The sequence below is a fragment of the Saimiri boliviensis genome, chromosome 20 (genome assembly GCF_048565385.1).
Source record: "Saimiri boliviensis isolate mSaiBol1 chromosome 20, mSaiBol1.pri, whole genome shotgun sequence".
NCBI lineage: Eukaryota > Metazoa > Chordata > Mammalia > Primates > Cebidae > Saimiri > Saimiri boliviensis.
Window position 1 is genome coordinate 13,060,336 of NC_133468.1, and position 20,290 is coordinate 13,080,625.

The window sequence follows — 20,290 nt, forward strand, 5'->3', positions numbered from 1 at the left end:
GTCAATGGGAAAGTTAGGGGAAAAAGCAGGGAAATAACAATACTCACTGGATAAGTGTTGGCTATTCTTGCTTTATGTAAAATCTCAATTAGAATAATTTTAACTTTTTAACTATTCTATTTTGCTGGAGAGGGGGGATTAAAGAATAGAGAGCACAGTGTTTTGGAGTGAGGGAGACCCAGGCTCTAAAGCTGACGTTGCCTCCCACCAGCTATGAGACGTTGGAGAAATCATTTCAGCAATTGGAGCCTCAGTTTCCTTGTCTGTAGAAGGGAAAAGAGCTAACTTTCAGAGAGCGGGGGACATGAAAGGAGGCAGCACACATGAATTGCCTGGTGCTGCCCTGGATACTCACAGGTGTTCAGTACTTTATTAATTCCATCCCTTATACATAGGTTTATTTGTCTTGATTGTTACCCCAAAGGCCTTTGAAAAAGAAATTGTGTTCATGTACAGAAAACCAAAACAATGTTACACTCCCCTGAATGTCTCTATTTCCTTCCCTAATGCTTAAAATGCAAGTATTAAATAGATTTTTAAGAAGGCGAGTTGTGGTGAGGAACGCTCTCTCAGCCTGAAAATGCAGTCAGTCACTCTCTCAAGACATGGCTGATCCCAGGACACCTCCAAAATTGTAAAGGTGCAGGATGTTTAAAGAAAAATATGAAAGCTCCCTTTATATAGGGCCTAGGTTGACCCTCGTGGTAGAGATGACAATGGTCTTGTTAAATCAATCGGTACATGAATACACGTTCAAATCTTCTGGTGCCCATTTGGAGTTCGTTAAAGGAGGGGATGTTATAAGTTTTATACTTAAATCCACAGTGTAACTTTAAAAATAAGGAGAGGAGAGTGGCAGAGTAGGCAGGGTAGGCAGCAGACAGGTACTGGATGATGCTCTTTCTGTGGATTCTCCCTGTAGCCATTACCAATAGTGCAGTTAGGCTGGGAAAACATAAGATTCAAGCTGAGAAATAATGCAGAAATATTTGTGTGTCTTCCTGTAAGGCTGTGAGTCTCCTAATGGCAGAAACAACCTCCTGAGGCATCTCCTTTGTACCTATTTCTTTACCTGAGACAGAGAAAACAGGAAAGGTACGGAGGAAGGGACACAGAGGTGAAATGAACGGTCTCGTGCCTGTTAAAGAATGTGGCCAGCCCTCAGCAAAACCAGAACGACAAGACCCGTCTCCAACATGGTCCTCCCCTGTACCATTCAGTGGCTAATCCCTGTCCAGGGACTCAGCCCTCATCAGTCCTCAAGGGTCCTCCCACAGGAAAGGTGCTTCCCTCCTGTTGCTCCTTCTCTTGGCTTTTGACAGATCCTCAGAGCCCTGCCTTTTTTTTTTTTTTTTTTTTTTTTTTTTTCCGAAGACAGAGTTTCATTCTTGTTGCCCAGGCTAGAGTGCAGTGTTGCGATCTCAGCTCACTGTAACCTGTGCCTCCTGAGTTCAAGCAATCCTCCTGCCTCAGCCTCCCGAGTAGCTGGGATTACAGGTGCCTGTCACCACATCCAGCTAATTTTTGTATCTTTAGTAGAGATAGGGTTTTGCCATGTTGGCCAGGCTGGTCTCAAACTCCTGACCTCAAGTGATCCACCCGTCTCGGCTCCCAAAGTGCTGGGATTACAGGCATAAGCCACTATTCCCAGCCAGGCCTATTTTTTATTTGTAAAAATGAGAATAATTATGCTTGTCTACCAGGAAAATGATTGTGAGGCACCAGGAAAACACTACGTGTAGAATTATAGGGGTGAGGGACATGCGTGAGAAGTAGGGAGACCATCCTGTCTCTCCAAATTATTATGTCCTACTCATACACTCTCAACCGAGGCCTCAGGGATGGTCAAAGGCTCCTTCCTGAGTCTTAAAACATCTGGCTGCCCCCAGTGTCTCAGGTGACAAGGGTAGAATTTAAAAGATTTGGCTTTTGGTTCAAGGAGGCTGATCTTTAAAGACGGAAAGAACACTTTGTTCTTTGGAAGAAAGATTGGAATGTAGAGAGAGAGCAGGGTTGAGAGTAGGAATGTGTGCAGGGAGGAGGGGTGAGGAGAAGTTGACTTCCAGCGTCCCACTGAGAACAGCTCCGGGGGAGAGGCAGACCTCTGCCCTGCCCAGGGCCTGGGAGCTTTGTCCTGGGAGGGACCAGCAAACAGTCTGAAATCTGAGCCCAGGAAACAAGGCTCCCACCGCAGGGGGTCCCATAAGAGGAGTAGGTGGGAAGTTGGCCAAAACTCTTACCATGTGAGCTGTGGCAAGAATGCGCTCAACATCATCAGCCAGAACACAGCTACACATGCCACAGTAGAGCAAAGGAAGATGGAACTTTCATGGGACAATGCCTATTCTTACTCATGCTTTGTGCACTGATATTTTCCCTTCCCTCCCCTCCCCTCCCGCCCCTTCCACCTTCCCTCTATCCCTTCTTTTCTGCCTGCCTGCCAGCCTGCATTTCTTGTATAGTTTCTTTCTTCTTGTGTGAATAGCAAAGTTGATTTCTAGACCCCCTAGTGGGGCTTCCTTCACAGTTGTTCAAGCACAGGGGAGAATTGATGGGCTACATCAAAGGCCGGCTAAGGCCCCACATACCCCAACTCTCCTGCTTTGCACCCTCCATAATCACAAAGTTCCTTCTGCCTTTCTTTCTCCTGCCTTTCCTTCTCCTCTTCTTCAAAACAAGCAAGCAACCAATTTCTTCAGTGTTAAGAATAACAGAATTTATTTCACAAGCTTTTTCTATAATAATCAAAACCACCTGGGGTGGGTTGATGTCACTGAGCCTCAGGCTTCTCCTTGGAGAGTCTGTTCAGGTAGGTCTAGACTGGGCCTGGTGATTGGAGTTTGTAACAGGTACAGCTAGGGAATCATGATGATCAGGCCCATCAGGGATTCCGTAATCAGATTCAATCCCTGTACTGTGCTGATAAGGAATCGGGGGCCAGGCAGAGCGGCTCCCTTGTCTGAGCTCACACAGTGGGCGCTGCCCTTGAGGCTGGACATTGTCACCAGCTTGCCTGTGCCTGCAGGCCTTGTTCCCTGTACTTCACCGGGAGAGACCTTAGACTGACAAGATGAAGACTGGCCCCCACCATGCTGCAAGGTAGGCATGCAGCCGGACTGGAACCCAGGTCATTGTAGAATGCTGCCTTCCTACAACGGGCTGGCTTCCTGGGGGGAGGTTCAGTCCATTTCCAAGGCCAGTGAGTTCCTCAAACAAAGGCAAGTGGAGAGGACCGCTTTTTCACTGTGGCTGCCCAGCCCCCATCACTTCTTGCTCTGGTCCTGAGAGAGGCCTGGGGTTTATGGGGTGAAGGGAGAATGAGTCACCTCCCTCCACTCACTGTCACTTGGTCCTCCAGGGGTGGGGTGTCATTTGAAGGTTTGCACATAGCTGTAGCCATAGCAACCACTTCCCTGCCGGCACACCATCACGGTCGCCCCGCCCCCCAGCCCCGGCAGGGCTCCCACAGCTCTCTGCAGCCCATCATAGCCGAAGGGCTCTGGGAGCCCACACTGTGCTGCACGCCAACTGCCAGGCCCTATTCTGCCCTCCCTCAGCTCTTTGTTGCTCCTGTGCTGGGGCCTGCGGTTTGGCATTTCCTTCCTCACCCAGATCGAGCCCCAGCAGCCTCCAACCCAGCTGTTAGAGATATTGTGACAGGCAACACCGCAGAGAGCAGGAGGTCCTTTCAAGACCCAAAGCGGCCTTGTGAGCCGGTCAGAGCCCCATCAGGGTCTGTAGGTGGAGGGCGCTGAGGTGAGCATCAGTCCCACCTCCCTCAAGTCATTACTGAAATGTCACCTCTTCAGTGAGGCCGGTTCATTTTAAATGGCAACCACACCCCACCCCTGCACTCCCATCCCCCTCCCCAGCCCCCGACCCTGCATGTGCATGGTGCATAGCCTTCACATTTCACCTCCTTAAATCTCTCTCTCCACTACTAAGGATCTTTGTCTGTTGCACCTTGAGCACCTTGAGCACTTCTAAGTTGATGATGCACCTTGAGACCTTCTACGTTCCTGGCACGTAGAAGGCCCTTGATATACATTGTTGAATAAACTGCAGCCAGCACCGCCTGACATGGCCAGGGCACGACCAGGACACAGGACACTAACAGGGCTCCCTGCCCGCTCTGTAGGAGCCTTTCATCCCACATATCCATCGCCTTCTGGAAACAACCCCTTAAAGGAACCCAAAAGAACCGCATGTCATGAGCATTCTGACAGCATGGTCAGGAGGCAACTAGGAAGCCCCCCTGCTGCTCCTAAAGCCTCTCTTCCTCTGCAGTCACAGAAGCCTGGAGTCACCAGCAACACACTTACAGAGAGTAAGTCTTTCCCTTTCTCCTCTTTCCTCTTCGGTACCTAGCCTGTTTATCAAAATTTGTCTATCCTGTTGTTCTAATGAGGTAGGAGGGTTTTGATCCCATTTCTTTTCTTTCTTTCTTTCTTTTTCTTTCTTAAGTTTCACTCTTACTGCCCAGGCTGAAGTGCAGTGGAGTGATCTTGGCTCACTACAACCTCTGACTCCCGGGTTCAATCCATTCTCATGCCTTAGCCTCCTGAGTAGCTGGGATTACAGGCAAGCACCGAGCCCGGCTAATTTTTGTATTTTTAGTAGAGACAGGGTTTCACCATGTTGGCCAGGCTGGTCTCAAACTCCTGACCTCAGTGATCTGCCCGCCTCAGCCTCCCAAAGTGCTGGGATTACAGGCATGAGTCACCGTGCTCTGCCTGGAGCCCATTTCTTGGGAGAAATCGGGGAGTCGAGGGGCAGGGGAGGTGATAGAGGAATCAAGACTTGGTGGCTGCTAAGGACTTCCTTTGCTAACTTAGCAAGTTTATTTTAGGCTAAACTTGTTACCGTGGGATGGTCATTAAGCAGAAGGAATAGAGATCATGTGTCATTCTCATAGGCAGGCCAGGGACTCAGCAGTATCTGCCTCCGGAGAGCTTGCAGCAGAAAGGAACTGACACATGGGCATGTGTATTGCAAGGGTGCTGGCTTGGGGATTAGAAAGGCTGGCTTGTGGTGCTGGTGTGAGTTGTGGGAAGAGAGGTGGCCTTTACTACTAACAACTACATGGTTTCAAGCTAGCCCCTTCTTTGTCCGGGCCTCTGCTACCTCCTCTGTAAAATGAAATTAGACTAGATAATCTGAAGTCCCTTCCAGTTGCCCCAGTCTCCAGGAAACACTAAACCTGTGGACTACTGAGGGTCTCCTTGGTCTCATCAGTGGGTACCAAGTGGGGCTGGAGTCGTAAGTTCTGGATGGTTGAGAGACTAGAATGGATGCTTGTTGCTCGGGCATATTGGACATGCAGTTCTGATGGCAAAGCACTCCTGCCCCAGCTCCCCGAGCTCCATCCTGAGCTTTGGAGATTTGCTAGTTCTGACATAAAAGTACCTGGGGACTAAGCATATCTTCAAGTGTCTTCGAGAAAGCTGGCCTCAGGGGCATGAGTGATTCAAGGAGTCTCTCATTCTGCAGGCCCTGCCTTTATAGAGAATACCTCCCCAAGCTTTTGTAAGAATCCACATCTTACACATCCACTCGGAGTGGGAGTTTGGGAGGGGAAGATGGAGGGAGACGACGGCCGAAGAACAGCCCATTAGAGGTTATGCTAAGAAATCTCCAAGGAGCAGCTGATTCCTCTGGGTCTAGAAGATAGTCTGAAGATTCTTGGGGACAAGACAGCACTGCCAAGTCATGCAAGAGCCAGGGGACCTCAGTCCCAGGAAGAGTAAGACGAGAAAATGCACAGCTGTTGTATCCAGATCCTAAGGATCCCAACGTTTGGAGGGAAAGCCAGGTGTGAACTGACAAGCCTTTACGGAGAAGCTCTGAGCTGGACTTGGAAGGCTCAGCCAGACACAGATCAGCAAGGAGAGTGTACTTCCTGGGCAGGAGGAACGTCTGGCCTGGGGAGGAAGGTGGCAAATTCTGGGAGGAAGTGAGGAGCAGAGGGTCCCTGCAGAGGTGACAGAGGAGGCTGGCCAAAGTTGGCCCTGGTGCCCCAAAGTTCTGCAGACCACAGGACGTCAAGGGTCAGGGGGAAGGTTGAGGCTGAGAGAAGATGGTTTTGTCTCTTCATCTTTCTCTTTATCTCGCAGGATTCTCAGTAAGTTAAGTCAAGAAATCAACAAGAATGAAGAGAGAAGGAGCATCTTCACACGCAAGTGAGTGGGGCTGGTGTAAGGAAACGCAAGATTTTTCAATCCCAGGCTGAACCTTAAAAGGGAGGCACAGAATTGTTTTTGCCCTACTTTTTGACCTGTATTGGTCCCCTGAGTCCCAGGGGTCTGGAAGATGGTGTCCAAGGAGGGGAAGGGGTTCCCTCCCCTGCCCTGCATCCTGTCCCTGGGTCTGGGACATCAGGGGAGCATCAGGCAGACATGAGCTTCCAGTCATGCCGCTGATGGGGCTTGGTGGTTTCCAGAATTTTCAGGGTATCCTAGCCTCAGCTGCCGAGCAGCAAGGATACCAGCCCCTCTTGGGCAGTGAGGCATGGCCTCCACTGGGGCTCAGTCTCCCTGGACCGGGTTGAGGAAAGAGGGAGATCCCCTTAAATTAATAGGACCATTAATGCAATGCTATTTGCCTTTGCAGACCCCAAGTCCAGCGCTTTCCTGAAGAGACAGGTAAAGCTGTCAGGGCTGAGGAGTGATTGCTTTAGGAGGTGATAGGTATCTCAGTTCTCTTGTCTTTCTGGTTTTGGGGCTCTTTGGGTTCATTCAGGTGACCTTACTGACTTGTCTGTCAGCTAGTTCTTACCCAGAAAAGGGTTTGGGTCTAGATGGAGGGGAGGAGATGTCGCTCTGAGGGTACCTGGCTATGGCCCCTGTTCTGCGGGGACCATCTTCAGGGACACCGAAGAGCTCTGGGAGCTCTGGGAGCTCTGTAGAGGAAAACAGAGGGTCCCCGCCTCTGCTGAGCACCTGAGCTGAGCTGGTGTCCCTGCATCTGAGTCTTTAAAGCAGCTTTTCAACTGTTCAATATTACATAGTGTTTGCAATGCAGATTCCTGGGCCCTGGCCCTTCCTGCTGAATCCGAAGCTGCAAGGATAGGCCCCCAGGTATCTACACATCTTAAAGCACTCCTAAGTCACTATGACGAATGTGAAAGGTTGAGAACCATTGCCGACCCCCTGGTTCTTCGGTAGAATGAACTCCTTGGGCAGGGTCTCTGGAGCTGATAGTAAGTGGCTAAACCCCCAGGGGTGTGGAAGGTAGGTGGAGGCCTGGGATGGGGAAGGCAGCAGATGGGGAAGCGGCTTTGACTTTCCTTCAAGGGGCGGCTTTCTTCAGTGCTGATGGTGGTGTCATTTCCTTCCACAGAAAGCCACGAAGAAGACAATGGGGGCTGGTCGTCCTTTGTGAGTATGGTGTGGGCTGTTCTCGCACCTTTACAGCAGTGTCCATGGTGGCTTTGTGATAAGAACCCAGCATGGAGCCAAGTGGAACTGGCTCTAACATGATGCCAGCACACCCACCTGGGGCTCAGAAAAGGTGTTCTGCATAGGGCCAGACAGGAAATGGCTTCGATTTTGGGAGCCATGCAGCCTCTGTCTCCGCTGCTCAGCCCTGCCACTGGAGCACAAAAGCAGCCACAGACAATGAGCAAACAAATGGGCTTGGCTTTGTGCCCACAAACCTTCATTTCCAAACACAGAGGGTGGGCGGCATGTGGCCCTACCCACCGTTACCACCCCACACCCACAACCCCCATCTCCAAAAGTGGCCACTCCTAGAAATCTATTCTCAAGCAGCTTTTCTCATGGACTTAAGTCCCCATTGGTGGCATGGAGGGAAAATGACTTCAAAACCGACTGTTAGCCCTGAAAAGACCTCAAGGAGGGTGCGATCCAGCTGGATTTTACATTGAAAGGTCACAGTGCCCCTTCTGAGAGTCCAGTGGATTGTACAACCCCTCCCCAGAAATCTATATACACAGCCCCCACACCCTCTGCAACCAAGCAATCTCAGGCAGAGAACTCTATTATGAACTTTAGCCCGATCTATTCATTTTACAGATGAGGCAACTGAGCCCGCAGGAGAGCAGAATGTGACTTGTGTAGACCACAAAGCTAGTTAGAGGCAGACCTAGGACCCAGGAAACCAGACCCTCAGTCACGTGGTACTTCGGGTAAAAGGCCGCCTCTAGTGCCTTTAGAAAACAAAAAGAAAAGGCCAGGCTAGGTGGCTCATGCCTGTAATCCCAGCACTTTGGAAGGCCGAGGCGGGCGAATCATGAGGTCAGGAGATCAAGAAGACCATCCTGGCGGACATGGTGAAATCCCATCTCTAAAAAAAAAAAAAAAAATGGCCCTTGTCCTATTGGGATTCTGATAAAAGAAAAGCATTTAATTTGAAAAAAAAAAAAAAAAAAAGTTTAGCTAAGTTTATTCTTTCTACCTGAAAATGAAGAAATTTGGCAAATTTCTTTGGTACAAAGGGAAAATAGCCCAGAGTTTCCCCTGAAATGCTTCTGCTTACTCACAGAGGCCAAATCCTTGCCATGTGCCTCAGGCTAGTCTCCCAGCCGCTCTGTGAACTGAGGACTTCCATTCACTAGTGGCTATAGAACTTGGCGCTACATTATGTGCCCAGCTCTTTGCAAGGGCAAACAGGGAAATGGGTGAAGATAAAGAAACCAGTCATGAGCATTTTACAGTATGGACACCCCATTTAAAAAAGGTAAACTGAGGCACAATGCAATTTTTTTTTTAAGGCATTTATTTGAGCAAACAAACATTCATGAATGAGGCAGCACAGAACCAGAAGGCGCCTTCGCTGAAGAAACATGAGGGCTAAGCGTTTATAAAGTGAATGTGGATGTAACACTTAATCCACATTCCAAAAAACATTTGATGGGTTGCAGTTATAACCAATCTCATTTAGTCTATCTTGCTGGAAAGCTCCTAGTTATATAATTATAAGTTTGTTGGCTACTTCTGATTGGTTGAGCTTAAGTTCTGTTTTTCTTTAATATAGCCATTTATGAGAAATAGCCCAAGTTAACTTTTGCTTATGCTTGCAAATCAAGTAAGGTTTAGGTCACTGAGGAGACCCAACTGGTTTTGCCTGCTCAGGGATTCTTCAGGCCTGGTCTCCATTTTCATTTACTTTAACACACATATGGCAGAGTATAATTAGCAACAACACCATGCATACAAATTTAGGAACCAAGTGATTGGGAGAAAATAATTGTTCTGGAAGCAGAGAGGAAAAGTCTGTCATTTGAGAAAGGTTGATGGGGTAAAGGGCTGGTGTAAAGTCGGAAATGACTGGCCTGGGATGGACAGGGCGAGGGAAGGGTCAGAAGGGGCTGGAGGGAGGCCACGTGCCTGCGGACCTCCATGCTGAGGCTCTTGATCTGAAGCGGCATTTCTCCAGGTCTCTGCCCACCTGCTCCTAAGTTATAAGAACACTGACTGGGGCCGCGCACCGTGGCTCATGCCTGTAATCCTAGCACTTTGGGAGGCCAAGGTGGGTAGATCACGAGGTCAGGAGACGGAGACCATCCTGGCCAACATGGTGAAACCCCGTCTCTACTAAAAATACAAAAAAATTAGCTGGGCGTGACGGTGCACACCTCTAGTCTCAGCTACTCGGGAGGCTAAGGCAGGAGAATTGCTTGAACCCAGGAGGCAGAGATTGCAGTAAGCCGAGATCACGCCACTGCACTACAGACTGGGCAACAGTGCGAGACTCCGTCTCAAAACAAAAAAGAACACTGACAGGCCAGGACAAAGTCTTTTTTGCAGTTGGGAAGCCACCCAGTGCTCACTACGCTCCTCTGTCGTTGATGTTTTTGATATTCCTGAAGTCAAAAACAAACACAGGCATCTTTCAACTGAGCAGCTTAAAGACAGTCTGTCTGAGGCCACCCAAAGCAGTCAGGATTTCTGGGACATTGGAACATCCTTTTCCTCAAAAAGCAGCCACTTCCCATTGCTTTTTCCCACACTGCCCTTGAGGTTTGAGCTCTGGGCTCACTGTCTCATGCCTGGAATATTGGCCTGACCACGGTGAGTGCTCATCACTGCTCTGCTGGGAAGTCATTCCGATGCTCCTGCACTTTCACGGACTGCCTCAAAGGCAAGCACCCAGCACTTAGAGTTTACTTTCCCTGAGACTCAGGAAGAAGCAAAAATAAAATATAGTTAAAAATTTAAAATTTAGAGAGTCTTTTCCAAGAGAGCACCTTCAAACTCAGTGTCAGATTTCGTGAATAATGGATGTGTTGATACACTCAACTCTCAGCAAAAAGAATAGCACAGCCTCTGACCATCCCCTCCTAGACACAACCTAATCTGCCTTCCACTTAACGGTCTTTGTTAATCTGTTTTCCCCGTTAGCTAGGCCTTCAACACTGCACGAGGTTATAATGAGAGGACTTTTTTGAGCACAGGCACACTAAGAAATGGTAATTAATTAGTATCATCACAAATGCTCCAGGCCCTTAGTCTTTCTCTTGGTGATGCTGGGAGTAAAAAATGTGTTTACTCAAGACAGAGCCTATTCCTGTATCCTCTGTTCCAACGTCCTTCTCATTTCTTCTCTTTTTCTCTGTTGTGCAAAAAGATGTTGTGTAAAAAGGTGGTCCGAAGACCTTCACCAAGGTCTCAAGTCCATGACTTGCTGCCCCTGTGATACGGTGCTTCCTGACCTCAGTTTCCTCATCTGTAAGATGGAAGTAACCATCTTCAGGCTGCCTGGCCCCGGGTTATGCTGTTGTGAGGCTTGGCGGGGAGAGAGTCGGCACAGGCACGTCCGCGGGGCCACAGAGCCTCTACAAACGGCACGGTCCCTGTCACTGTGTTGGCAGGAAGAAGATGACTATGAAAGTCCCAATGATGACCAGGATGGAGAGGATGACGGTGACTATGAGTCCCCCAATGAGGAGGAAGAGGCACCCGTAGAAGATGATGCCGATTATGAGCCGCCACCCTCCAACGATGAGGAAGCTCTGCAGAACTCCATCCTGCCTGCCAAGCCTTTCCCCAACTCCAACTCCATGTACATCGGTAAGGGCCCGCTTCCAGATTCTCTGGCCCCAGCAGCCCAAAGCCAAGCTCCCCACTGCTGCACAGAAGGCCGATGGCCCAGCTTACCCACGTAGCAGAAAGCTCTGGGTGCTGATACCTGCTAGGCTTCTTAACAGATATGTGGCTCTGTACAAGTAACTTTACCTCTCTGGGCCTCAGTATCCCCATCTGTGAAATAGAATAATAACATACAGATCACATAGGCTTGCTGTGAGGACTACTAACACTGCAACCAACTCCTGCCGTGGTGGCTGGTATCATCAGCATTGAACTACCCCACCTAAGGCTATTTGGCAGTTTCAACTCATTCTGGGGTTTACTCAGGTACTCCAAGAGTACTTTCCTGTTCTTCCCCATCTTTTGATCAAATCATAGTTACACAGTATTAATATGTTAGAATAAACGTGAAGATATTGAATAGGGTTTGACTCTAACTTTAAAAAAAATGATTTCTATTGTCTCTCTGTCCTTTTAGCCTACTGACTTCTCCATTCACTCATTCAACAAACACTGTTGATCTGCTAGAAGCCCAGGCCCCATTCTAAGTGCTGAGAAATGATCAGGAAAGACGACACAGCCCCTGCCTCCTGGGGTTTACATTCTAGTATTGACCTTGACAGAAAATAAACAAATATATACTTGTATCATATACTTTCAGGGAGTAAGCTGAAAATTGAAGATCAGTACCACAGAAAATGATTACCATTTAATCTTTTATGCAGTATAACCTATTTCCATTTTAAAGCCCTTTCACAAAACACTGTCTCAATGTTTCATGGTGGTTTTTAAACACCTGTGTAATAAGGACAACCATGATCAAGTCTGTTTCATATATAGAGGAGTGGAGGTCCGGAGAAGCAGTGAATAAGCCAGTTATTGAGTGCCTTGTGTGTGCCAGTCATTAAGATACAGAACGAGCAAGACAGCCTTCGCCAAGGGACTGACAGTCCAGTAGGTGAGGCAGCCTCTAACAAATGAGCCACGAGATTCCTTAGTGAAACCAGGACACGGAGGCAGGAAGACAAGTGCAGGAGACGAGGCTGGGCCGTCTGCCTGAGGGTGTGATCTTTAACTTGTGATATTAAACTGAGATTAAAGGATGAATGCAAATTGGTCAAGTGGAAATGGATGTGGTAAGGGAAGAAATTTGAAGCAGTAGAAATGGCCGTGCAAAGGGCCTGAGGCTCAAAGGAGCATGGCCTATTAGAGAAACTGATAGTCATTGAGGATGGAGTAGGGTGAGATTAGCTCAGGCTGGGCCTTGTCCTACCCTCTTCCCTGTGGAAGAGCCACCCCTCTCCAAGCCGGGGACTAGCATGAGGCAAGAGAGGCACCGGGGCACAAAGTATAAGGAGGCCCTACCCACTCACCCCTCTTGCCTGACGGTCTTGTCCTGGCCTTTCCCTGTCAAAGGGGTAGGAAATTGCCAGCCTGTCAATCTGGCCTAGGGACACTTCCTTGGCGATCTGGATAATATGAGTTTCTGTCCAGATAATGTGTGTTTCTGTTCAAGGCAAATCTAGCTACCACTTAAGAGTCTGTGGTCTGGTAAGAACAGTTGGTGACCAGCTCCTCCCTTTATGGAAAGAAATGAGCAAAAGGAGGAAATGTCAGGGAGGAGACAGCCCAGGGCACTGGAGAGGGCAAGGAAGGGCAGCCAGAACAGGATCTGTATGGACAGAGAGAGCTGACTTCACCCTACATAGGGAGCTGGGTATGCCTGTGAGATTTTTTGCGTGTGTGTGTGTCTGCGTGCACATGTGTCTCTGTGTGTGCAGGTGTGTGCACACATATGCACGTGTGTGTGTGCGTGCATGTGTGCACATGTGTATATTTGTGTGTCTGCATACAGAGGTATATGTGTATGTTTACTTCTTTACAAAACTGTCTGAAAATGCTCCCTTCCAGTTCTGGCTGAGCTATTTACAAAGAGGCCTTTCTTGATGGGTAAAATCTCTGATTAATACCTGTTTCTGTGAAGTGCAAAGGAAGCTGAGCCTGTGTAGAAGAAGAGTAACACAAACTGGGACAGAAAAACGGGCCAGGAGGGGTGGGTGAGATCCGGGGTGGGTAAGATCCAGGCTGGGTCTTGCCATGGCTGGGGGTTCCTGCTGGCACTGATGGTCCTGGGGTTTGAGGATCATGCACCCCCTGGTTCCCTGAGCTATATCTGTTCCTGTAGACTCCTGAGCTTGACCAACACTCGCCTTTCACTTTAATAATCTTGTGTTTCCACAGACCGTCCCCTCTCTGGGAAAGCCCCCCAGCAGCCTCCTGTGCCCCCCCAGAGACCAATGGCCGCCCTCCCGCCCCCGCCAGCAGGCCGGAATCACTCGGTAGGCCTCCTCCCGTTCTTTTATAGTACTTGGTGTCCACTGTAGTTCTTTCCTCCGCCAGAGAGAAAAATGGAACTATAAACATCTTCACCTCATTCTAATCCTGTAAGAAAAGATTGCAATCTTTTCCCTCGGCTGGGAAAATGCATACCCAGGCACTCACAAGTGTTTCTTTTGGGGGGTCAAATACTGGTTGGTTTTATTTACTTCCCACTATTTGAGAGAAGTGAAAACTGTAAAATAAACCCTAAGAGAACCGAATGAAGTCCTTGGCACCTGCTGGTGCTGCATGGGTACCGCGCCTTCCTCTCTCCTGCGAAAAGACCTGCGCCACCTTCTGGCCGACACCTGCAATTCCAGGGACAGGTGCCTTCGGACCCGAGGAGACAGAGGTGGCAAATCCCGTTTTCTCTTTCTTCAAGCATATAGCCCAGCTCTTGTGAATCTGATAAGTTCCCAGAGTGACCATGGGAAGCTCAGACTAAGGAATTGATAGCTATGAATGTGTTCTCTTTACAAGTCTATCTACAAGTGCACATTGCTTTTGAAATTTGAAGACCTTCATCTCCACTACTGAGATGCAGGATTCACTCATTCAGTCGGCAGATACTGACTGAGCAGCTACTGTGTGCCAAGCAGAGTTCTAGACACTGAGAATAAAATGTGAACAAGATAAAAAGGTCCCTGCTTTCCTAAAGCTCAGCTAGGGTTAGGGGGAGACAGGTCATCAAATGGTAGACAGATATCTGAAAGAGATCATTTGAGTAGTTACCTGTGGTTGGGGAGACCAAAGACCAGGTAACATGATGGTGGGTGGAGAGGTGACAAAAAGAGCTGGGACAGAATGAGCAGGTCGTGGCAAAAGCTGGGAGAAGAACATTCTAGGCAGAGGTAAACAAGTATAGAGACGCCAAAGAGGGCATGACTTTAAGATTTTCCATGAACTGCAGGATGACACTACGGTGGGGACCCTATGAGTATTGAGAGGGGCTGATAGGAAAGAGTTGAGAGGGGAGACGTGGGCCAGCTCAGGCAGGGCCATGCAGGACATTAGTGAGTTTTGATTTTGTTCCTAATGTTGTAGGAGCCACTGGAAGTCTTAGCAGTAAAGTGACATGCTCACTCCACTGCCATGCAGAAAAGAGCCTCCATGGCAGAGTGTAGAACGGGGGGCTCAGATAGGAGGCCACTGCAGTAGCTCAGGTAAGAAGTGGACATGGAGATCTGTAGGCAGAACAGGAAGATGAGGAAAAGTGAGCAGATCCGGATCGGTTTTGAGAGGGCCGGGTCTTGCTGATGAATTGGAAATGCTTCTTAACGTTTGGATCTTTATGCAGCCGCTGCCCCCACCCCAGACCAACCATGAAGAGCCCAGAAGCAGAAACCACAAAACAGCAAAGCGTAAGTCCGAGGGCTGCTCTCTCTTGACCTGTTCCCACCAGGCCCTCCCCTAGCCCCACCCCACCCCCAGCCAACTGCTTTCTTCTTTTCTTTTCTTTTCTTTCTTTCTTTTTTTTTTTAATTGTACTTGGCTTTCTTCTTTTCACTGATATCAGCCTTTTTCCCCTTCCAGTCCCTGCTCCTTCAATAGACAGAAGCACGAAACCTCCCCTGGATCGTTCTTTAGCTCCGTTTGACAGAGAACCCTTCACACTAGGTAGGTATGATTCACATTTAATGCATAGTAATAAAGATAAGCTTTTATAAAGTGCTTTCTGCATGCATGTCTCATGCACAATCTCATTTCACTATGGCCACAATACTAGGAAGTGGAGAGAGACTCTTCGAATCATCCTCACTTTACAGATGAGGAAACTGAGACACAAAGCGGTAACGTCCCAAGATCATACACCTACCAAGTGATGGGAGTAGAGACCTAAACCCAGATCAGCATCATTAGAAAGCTCCTGCTTGCAGCTCCTGGGGGCTGTGCTGCTTCTCTGTGTGATGTGTGTGATCTGTGCACACAAATCCCATTGTCCTTCAGCCAAGAAGCTTTGGGGTACAGAGAGAGGACATGAATTATGACAAGGGGCTAGGGGAGCTGGTGTTTGCTGCCTTGCGTGCTACTCAGTAGCTCATGGACCACAGGGATGTTACTTTTTCAGGGCTCAATCTCCTAATTTGTAAGATGGGTGTTCTGTACATAGAAAATACTTTATAAATCCCTAAGGTGCTATTCAAATGTCGGGGTTGTTTTGTTTCGGGTATGCAATTGACCAAACATTAGGTATACCACAGTCCTTTTCCTCCAGAGTTCACACAGAATATTCTTGGATTGCAATTATCTTCAGTTCACGTGGAGCTATTTTCAATTCAATTCTAAAACTTTCTACCATTTATTGAGCCACTACTATTGGGCAAGTGCTCTACCTACCACAAATATAACTACAGTATCTCTAATTCTCACACCAACTCCACAAAGGAGGGGCATTTTTATCCTCACTTCTCAGATAATAAAATTAGGCTCAGGGAAGTTGAATAGTTTGCCTAAATTTGAGTAAGTAGGTGCGGACTTTGAATGCTCGTCTTTCTGACTTCTAAGTGGGTGCTCTTTTCCACCATATCATGCTGCAGTTGAGGAGCCTGGGTTTTAACTTGCTGTGAATTAGATGAATCTGAGGAAGGAACTCAGCAACTGAACGGATAAGGAGCGCATCCCAGCTGCACCCCATCCCTTTCTTGGCTATGCTCCGAGCAAGGCATTTAGCCTTCTGTGGCCTCAATCCCTTTTTGTCTGTCAGCAAAATGACTTTCAGTTCTTGGATTTGAGGCTGCTGCTTGCTGCTGTTTCCCCGAACTGCATCACAGCTCTGCTGAGTCATGCGAAACTGTGCGGGCTGTTTTGGTTCAGAATTGTCTGCTGTAGAGAGATGTATAATTATGTGGAAATGAAGATAGATTTGACTTCAGATTCCAACCCTGCTCACTCCCATGAGCCAAGACATCAGAAAAGTGGAACACTGACATCAAATCCTTCACAATCACCTCCTGACACAAAAGTTATTCTTTTAAAAGATTCTTTTTTCTATATTTAAAAACATTTTTAAAAGACACAGTTTTCCGAAAATTTCTGTTTTATCCTTGAATCTTGAATTATTCCCTTTTCTGTGATGTTTTGGAAGGATTAATGTCTTCTTAAAATGTTTACACTTCACATGAGACTTTTAACATGCTCAGAGAATATGCAAATATTGGCAAACTTTAAAATACGTATTCAAGTCAAAGAATATAAATCTAAGTTTCCTGGGTGCCCCTCTAAAGTAGAGGTTCTACCCCAAACCAAAGTTCTACAAACATCTTTTATACCATCAAAACTCTCCCCACTACCAGCAAGCTCCTTTTCTTTTTTCTCTTTTCTTTTTGAGTCAGGGTCTTACTCTGTGACCCAGGCTGGAGTTCAGTGGCACCGTCAAAGCTCATTACAGCCTCAAACTCCTGAGGTCAGGCCATCCTCCTTCTCCAGCCTCCTGAATGGCTGGGATTACAGGTGCATGCCACCATGCCTGGCTAATTTTTAAATAGTCTGTAGAGACAGGGGTTACCCTGTGTTCACCAGGCTGACCTTGAACTCATGGCCTCAAGTGATTCTCCTGGCTTGGCCTCCTTACGAGCATGAGTCACTGCACTTGGTGCCAGAAAGCTCTTCACAGTGAAACAATATTATTCTCATGGGCCTGATGTACTTGGTCCTTAAAGAATAAATCATGTTGTGAAAATACAACTCCAGGCAGATAATATCACTATTCACCATAGGGCGTTAACTGTGCCTGGGTGTGGAAGAAAGGGAAAGAAGGGCAAGTTAACTAATAATTGTCAGCCCACATGGACCATATCAATGGCAAAATATAAATGTAGAGGCATATCTCTAAGCTTCTTTTATTTAGGAAGAAAGAATTGCAATTTGGGGTAATTGGTCTTCAGGGTCCTCGGTATATCTAAAGAACAAAAAGGAGGTTGGAAGTTTTATAGAAAAGAGAAATGTTACATATCACTCTTTGAGAAAGTTCATTGGTTCTGGAGGGCTGGCAAGTTTCGATTGGTGAGTGGTGGTAGAGGGCAAACTTAATCTTCGAGTTGCAGCAGATTACTATAGAACTACAAGATAAAACTGGTTTTAGGTTACAGCAAGCAGTTTCAGCAGCCAAACACACATAGAATCACTTTTCTGGAGCAATGTTGTGTGTCCTGAGTGCTTTCCCCTTTGGCTTCTCGACTTTGTTTTCCTTGGATGTGATAAAAATCCCAATTTGTATGATCAACTTTCACAATCACATGCTGATCCTGCATACAAATTGTTGCCTGATTCTTGAGGCACACCTATAGGGTTTTCATCTATAATCTTCATTTTAGAGAGATGATAACATTGGGACTCAAAAATCTTCAATAACTTGTTCATGGTTATATAGGATTTGCTTCTAGACCCGGTTGAATTGTTAGTAATACTTTTATCACATTGAAAACAAAGGACATGTTTATTCTAGGGGACTTTAGATAGAATACAAATTAAATTGCTTTGAATAGCTTCTTGATGCAGAACTATCAAGTACACCTGGCATTTCTTCAGAAGCCAGGAGAATCTCCTGAAATGCTCTCCCCAAGTTAAAAGTTTTTTTAGAAACTAAATGGAGTGCTTCATTTAATATCAACTGTTTCACAGAATTGGAGAAAAATTAACCTCTGTGGCAAGTGGGCTTGTTTCAGATATAAAAATAAAACTTCGACTGCAGAAGAAATATTTTGGCCAATTAAAGAGGTATAAAATCCCAAGAAAATATTAATCCTTTGATCATCAGTTATATAAAATAAAACGTTGATTTTTCTTTTTAGGCCTTTTTTTAATTAAAAAAAAATAGCATAGAATCCACAGTACTACCTGTATGTACACAAAGCTGTGGACAAGCCATTTAATTTCTCTGAGCTTATAAAATTTGGTGCTTTGTAAGAGACCCTTCCTCGTCTGAAGCTTTTAATGCTTTAATGCCTAACCTCCATCAACCGCCAAAAGGGTTCAGACTCATGGTTCCATCAAACTGTGTTTTTAAACTTCATGCCTATGAAGTTCTGAATTCACGGTCTGTCTGCTCTCTGTCATTCACAGGAAAGAAACCACCATTTGCTGACAAGGTAAGCTGCTCCCTTGTTGTTCGGTTTTGTTCGTTCATTTCGCATCTTGTCCTCAATCTTTGAAAAGTGCTTGCACACTCATCTATCTTCCCTCCTGTCTTGCAGCCCTCGATTCCGGCGGGAAGGTGAGACTTGCGCCCACATGAGGGTACCCGGGACACTCTGCAGGACTCTGCCTCGGCAAAGTGTGTTTCTCACACATCCTTTTCCTGAACTCCACAGGCTTCTCGGGGAGAATTTACCCAAGATACAAAAGCCTCCTTTACCACCAACCACAGAAAGACATGAAAGAAGCAGCCCCTTGCCAGGGAAGAAGCCGCCTGTGCCAAAGTAACTGTCTGCTATTGCTTGAGCTTGTCATTCAGAGTGGCCACCAGACAGCCTGTCCAGTGCGGACCCTGCAGTGGGAACCGAGCTCCTCAGAGTTCCTGGGCAGGGCGGGCCTTTTCTTACTGTGGCTTGAGGGATGTTCAGGCTTCAAGGTTGGCTGTCAAGGATCAGGGTCTCTTTGAAGGAAATTGACTCTACTGAGAAATGAGTAGGGCGACATCTAATCAAGGGTATGGGATGACTGCTGTTTGTGGAGATGCCAGTCAAATATTGTATTGAGTTTTCCTACCTCATTATAGCAAAGCCTTTACAGTTCATAGAAACTGTACTTACCATTTTATTTTTGAATGCAGGTAGCAGAGAGGAAATGATCGGGGAAGGTTTTTAGGTCATAGCAAGCGTCTTTCTTACTGCTTAACCACATTTTATAATTGCAGAATACTGAGCTCTGCCTTAGTATTTTTAACTTTGCTATAAAGTAGTTTTCAGCCTATTTACCAAATGGTGTGCATGTACCTGGGGTCAAGGCCAACCCTGCTACTTACAAAGGATACCAAGGCTTCTGTCTCATTTGTGAATCAGGGGTCATAACTATCACCCTTGCTTGGCTGTTTTGAGGATTAAATTAGGGCCAGAAACTAAAGTGTGCCAAAAAACCTCAGTAATGGAGTTTGATAACATTTTAGTATATTTTAAAAAGCCAAAATTAGTGCAACAAACTCATAAGGAACAAAATTCCAACATTTTAAATGAACACAGGATGAGATGATGATGTGTGAAACTTCAGACACAGAGGAGGTGCTCAACAAATTGTCCTGCTCTTCCCCCCTCCCCAAAGAGAACATGATCCCGCCCAGGCATGCAGCCCTAAGGCAGCTGTCCCCAGACCTGTTTGACAAGCTCATTCATCTGGTCAAAGCCTACCAAGCCCCCTTTGGAACAGTCCCAAAGCAGCAATGTTTTCTAATTGTCTTCTCTTTACACCAAGGTGGGCTCTGAGAGGGCTGTTTTAAAACAACAGCAAGGGAGAATATTACCTAAAATGTTTTCATTTCTTGGGAGAAACAAGAGCTCAGTAAAATGCAATAACTACTGAAGAGTTAGTTTGCCAACTAAACCATGTATATATAATTATTTGCTGCATTAGCTACACAGAATAAAGGTTTGCCTAGCTCAGCGTGCAATGATGACAGAACACTGAGTAACTCAATCTCCCTTCCAGCCCTTCTCCCTGCTGTGCGGGGGTTTGCTGCTTCCCATCTTCCCCAGGCTCAGTGGGTTCGATTTCTCATTATTCAATGAAGCAAACTGCATCTGAGGCTGGCTCTTTGAAACTCGTTATGCTCAGTTCTTTTTCTTTGCCCTGATTCATTTCAGGCATGGATGGGGACCAGACCGAAGAGAGAATGTAAGTATAAAATGTCATTTTGTAAGTGCCTGATACAG

At 46.9% G+C, this 20,290-nt stretch overlaps 1 protein-coding gene across 5 annotated transcripts in view; it reads left to right on the forward strand.

The window, feature by feature from the left end:
* LCP2 (lymphocyte cytosolic protein 2) overlaps positions 1 to 20,290 on the forward strand; it is a 47,635-nt gene that overhangs the window by 13,822 nt on the left and 13,523 nt on the right. For 4 of the 5 annotated variants that reach the window (XR_012515330.1, XR_012515331.1, XM_074390566.1 and 1 more), the window contains exons 1-8: positions 7,383 to 11,030; positions 13,290 to 13,387; positions 14,725 to 14,788; positions 14,961 to 15,044; positions 18,489 to 18,514; positions 18,620 to 18,639; positions 18,737 to 18,844; positions 20,222 to 20,265. Coding sequence is in view for 3 of the 5 variants with exons in the window: in XM_074390566.1 (XP_074246667.1) it covers positions 10,484 to 11,030; positions 13,290 to 13,387; positions 14,725 to 14,788; positions 14,961 to 15,044; positions 18,489 to 18,514; positions 18,620 to 18,639; positions 18,737 to 18,844; positions 20,222 to 20,265 (991 nt within the window). In the remaining 2 variants the exon portion in view is untranslated. The other variant, XM_074390567.1, reaches the window with a different exon arrangement.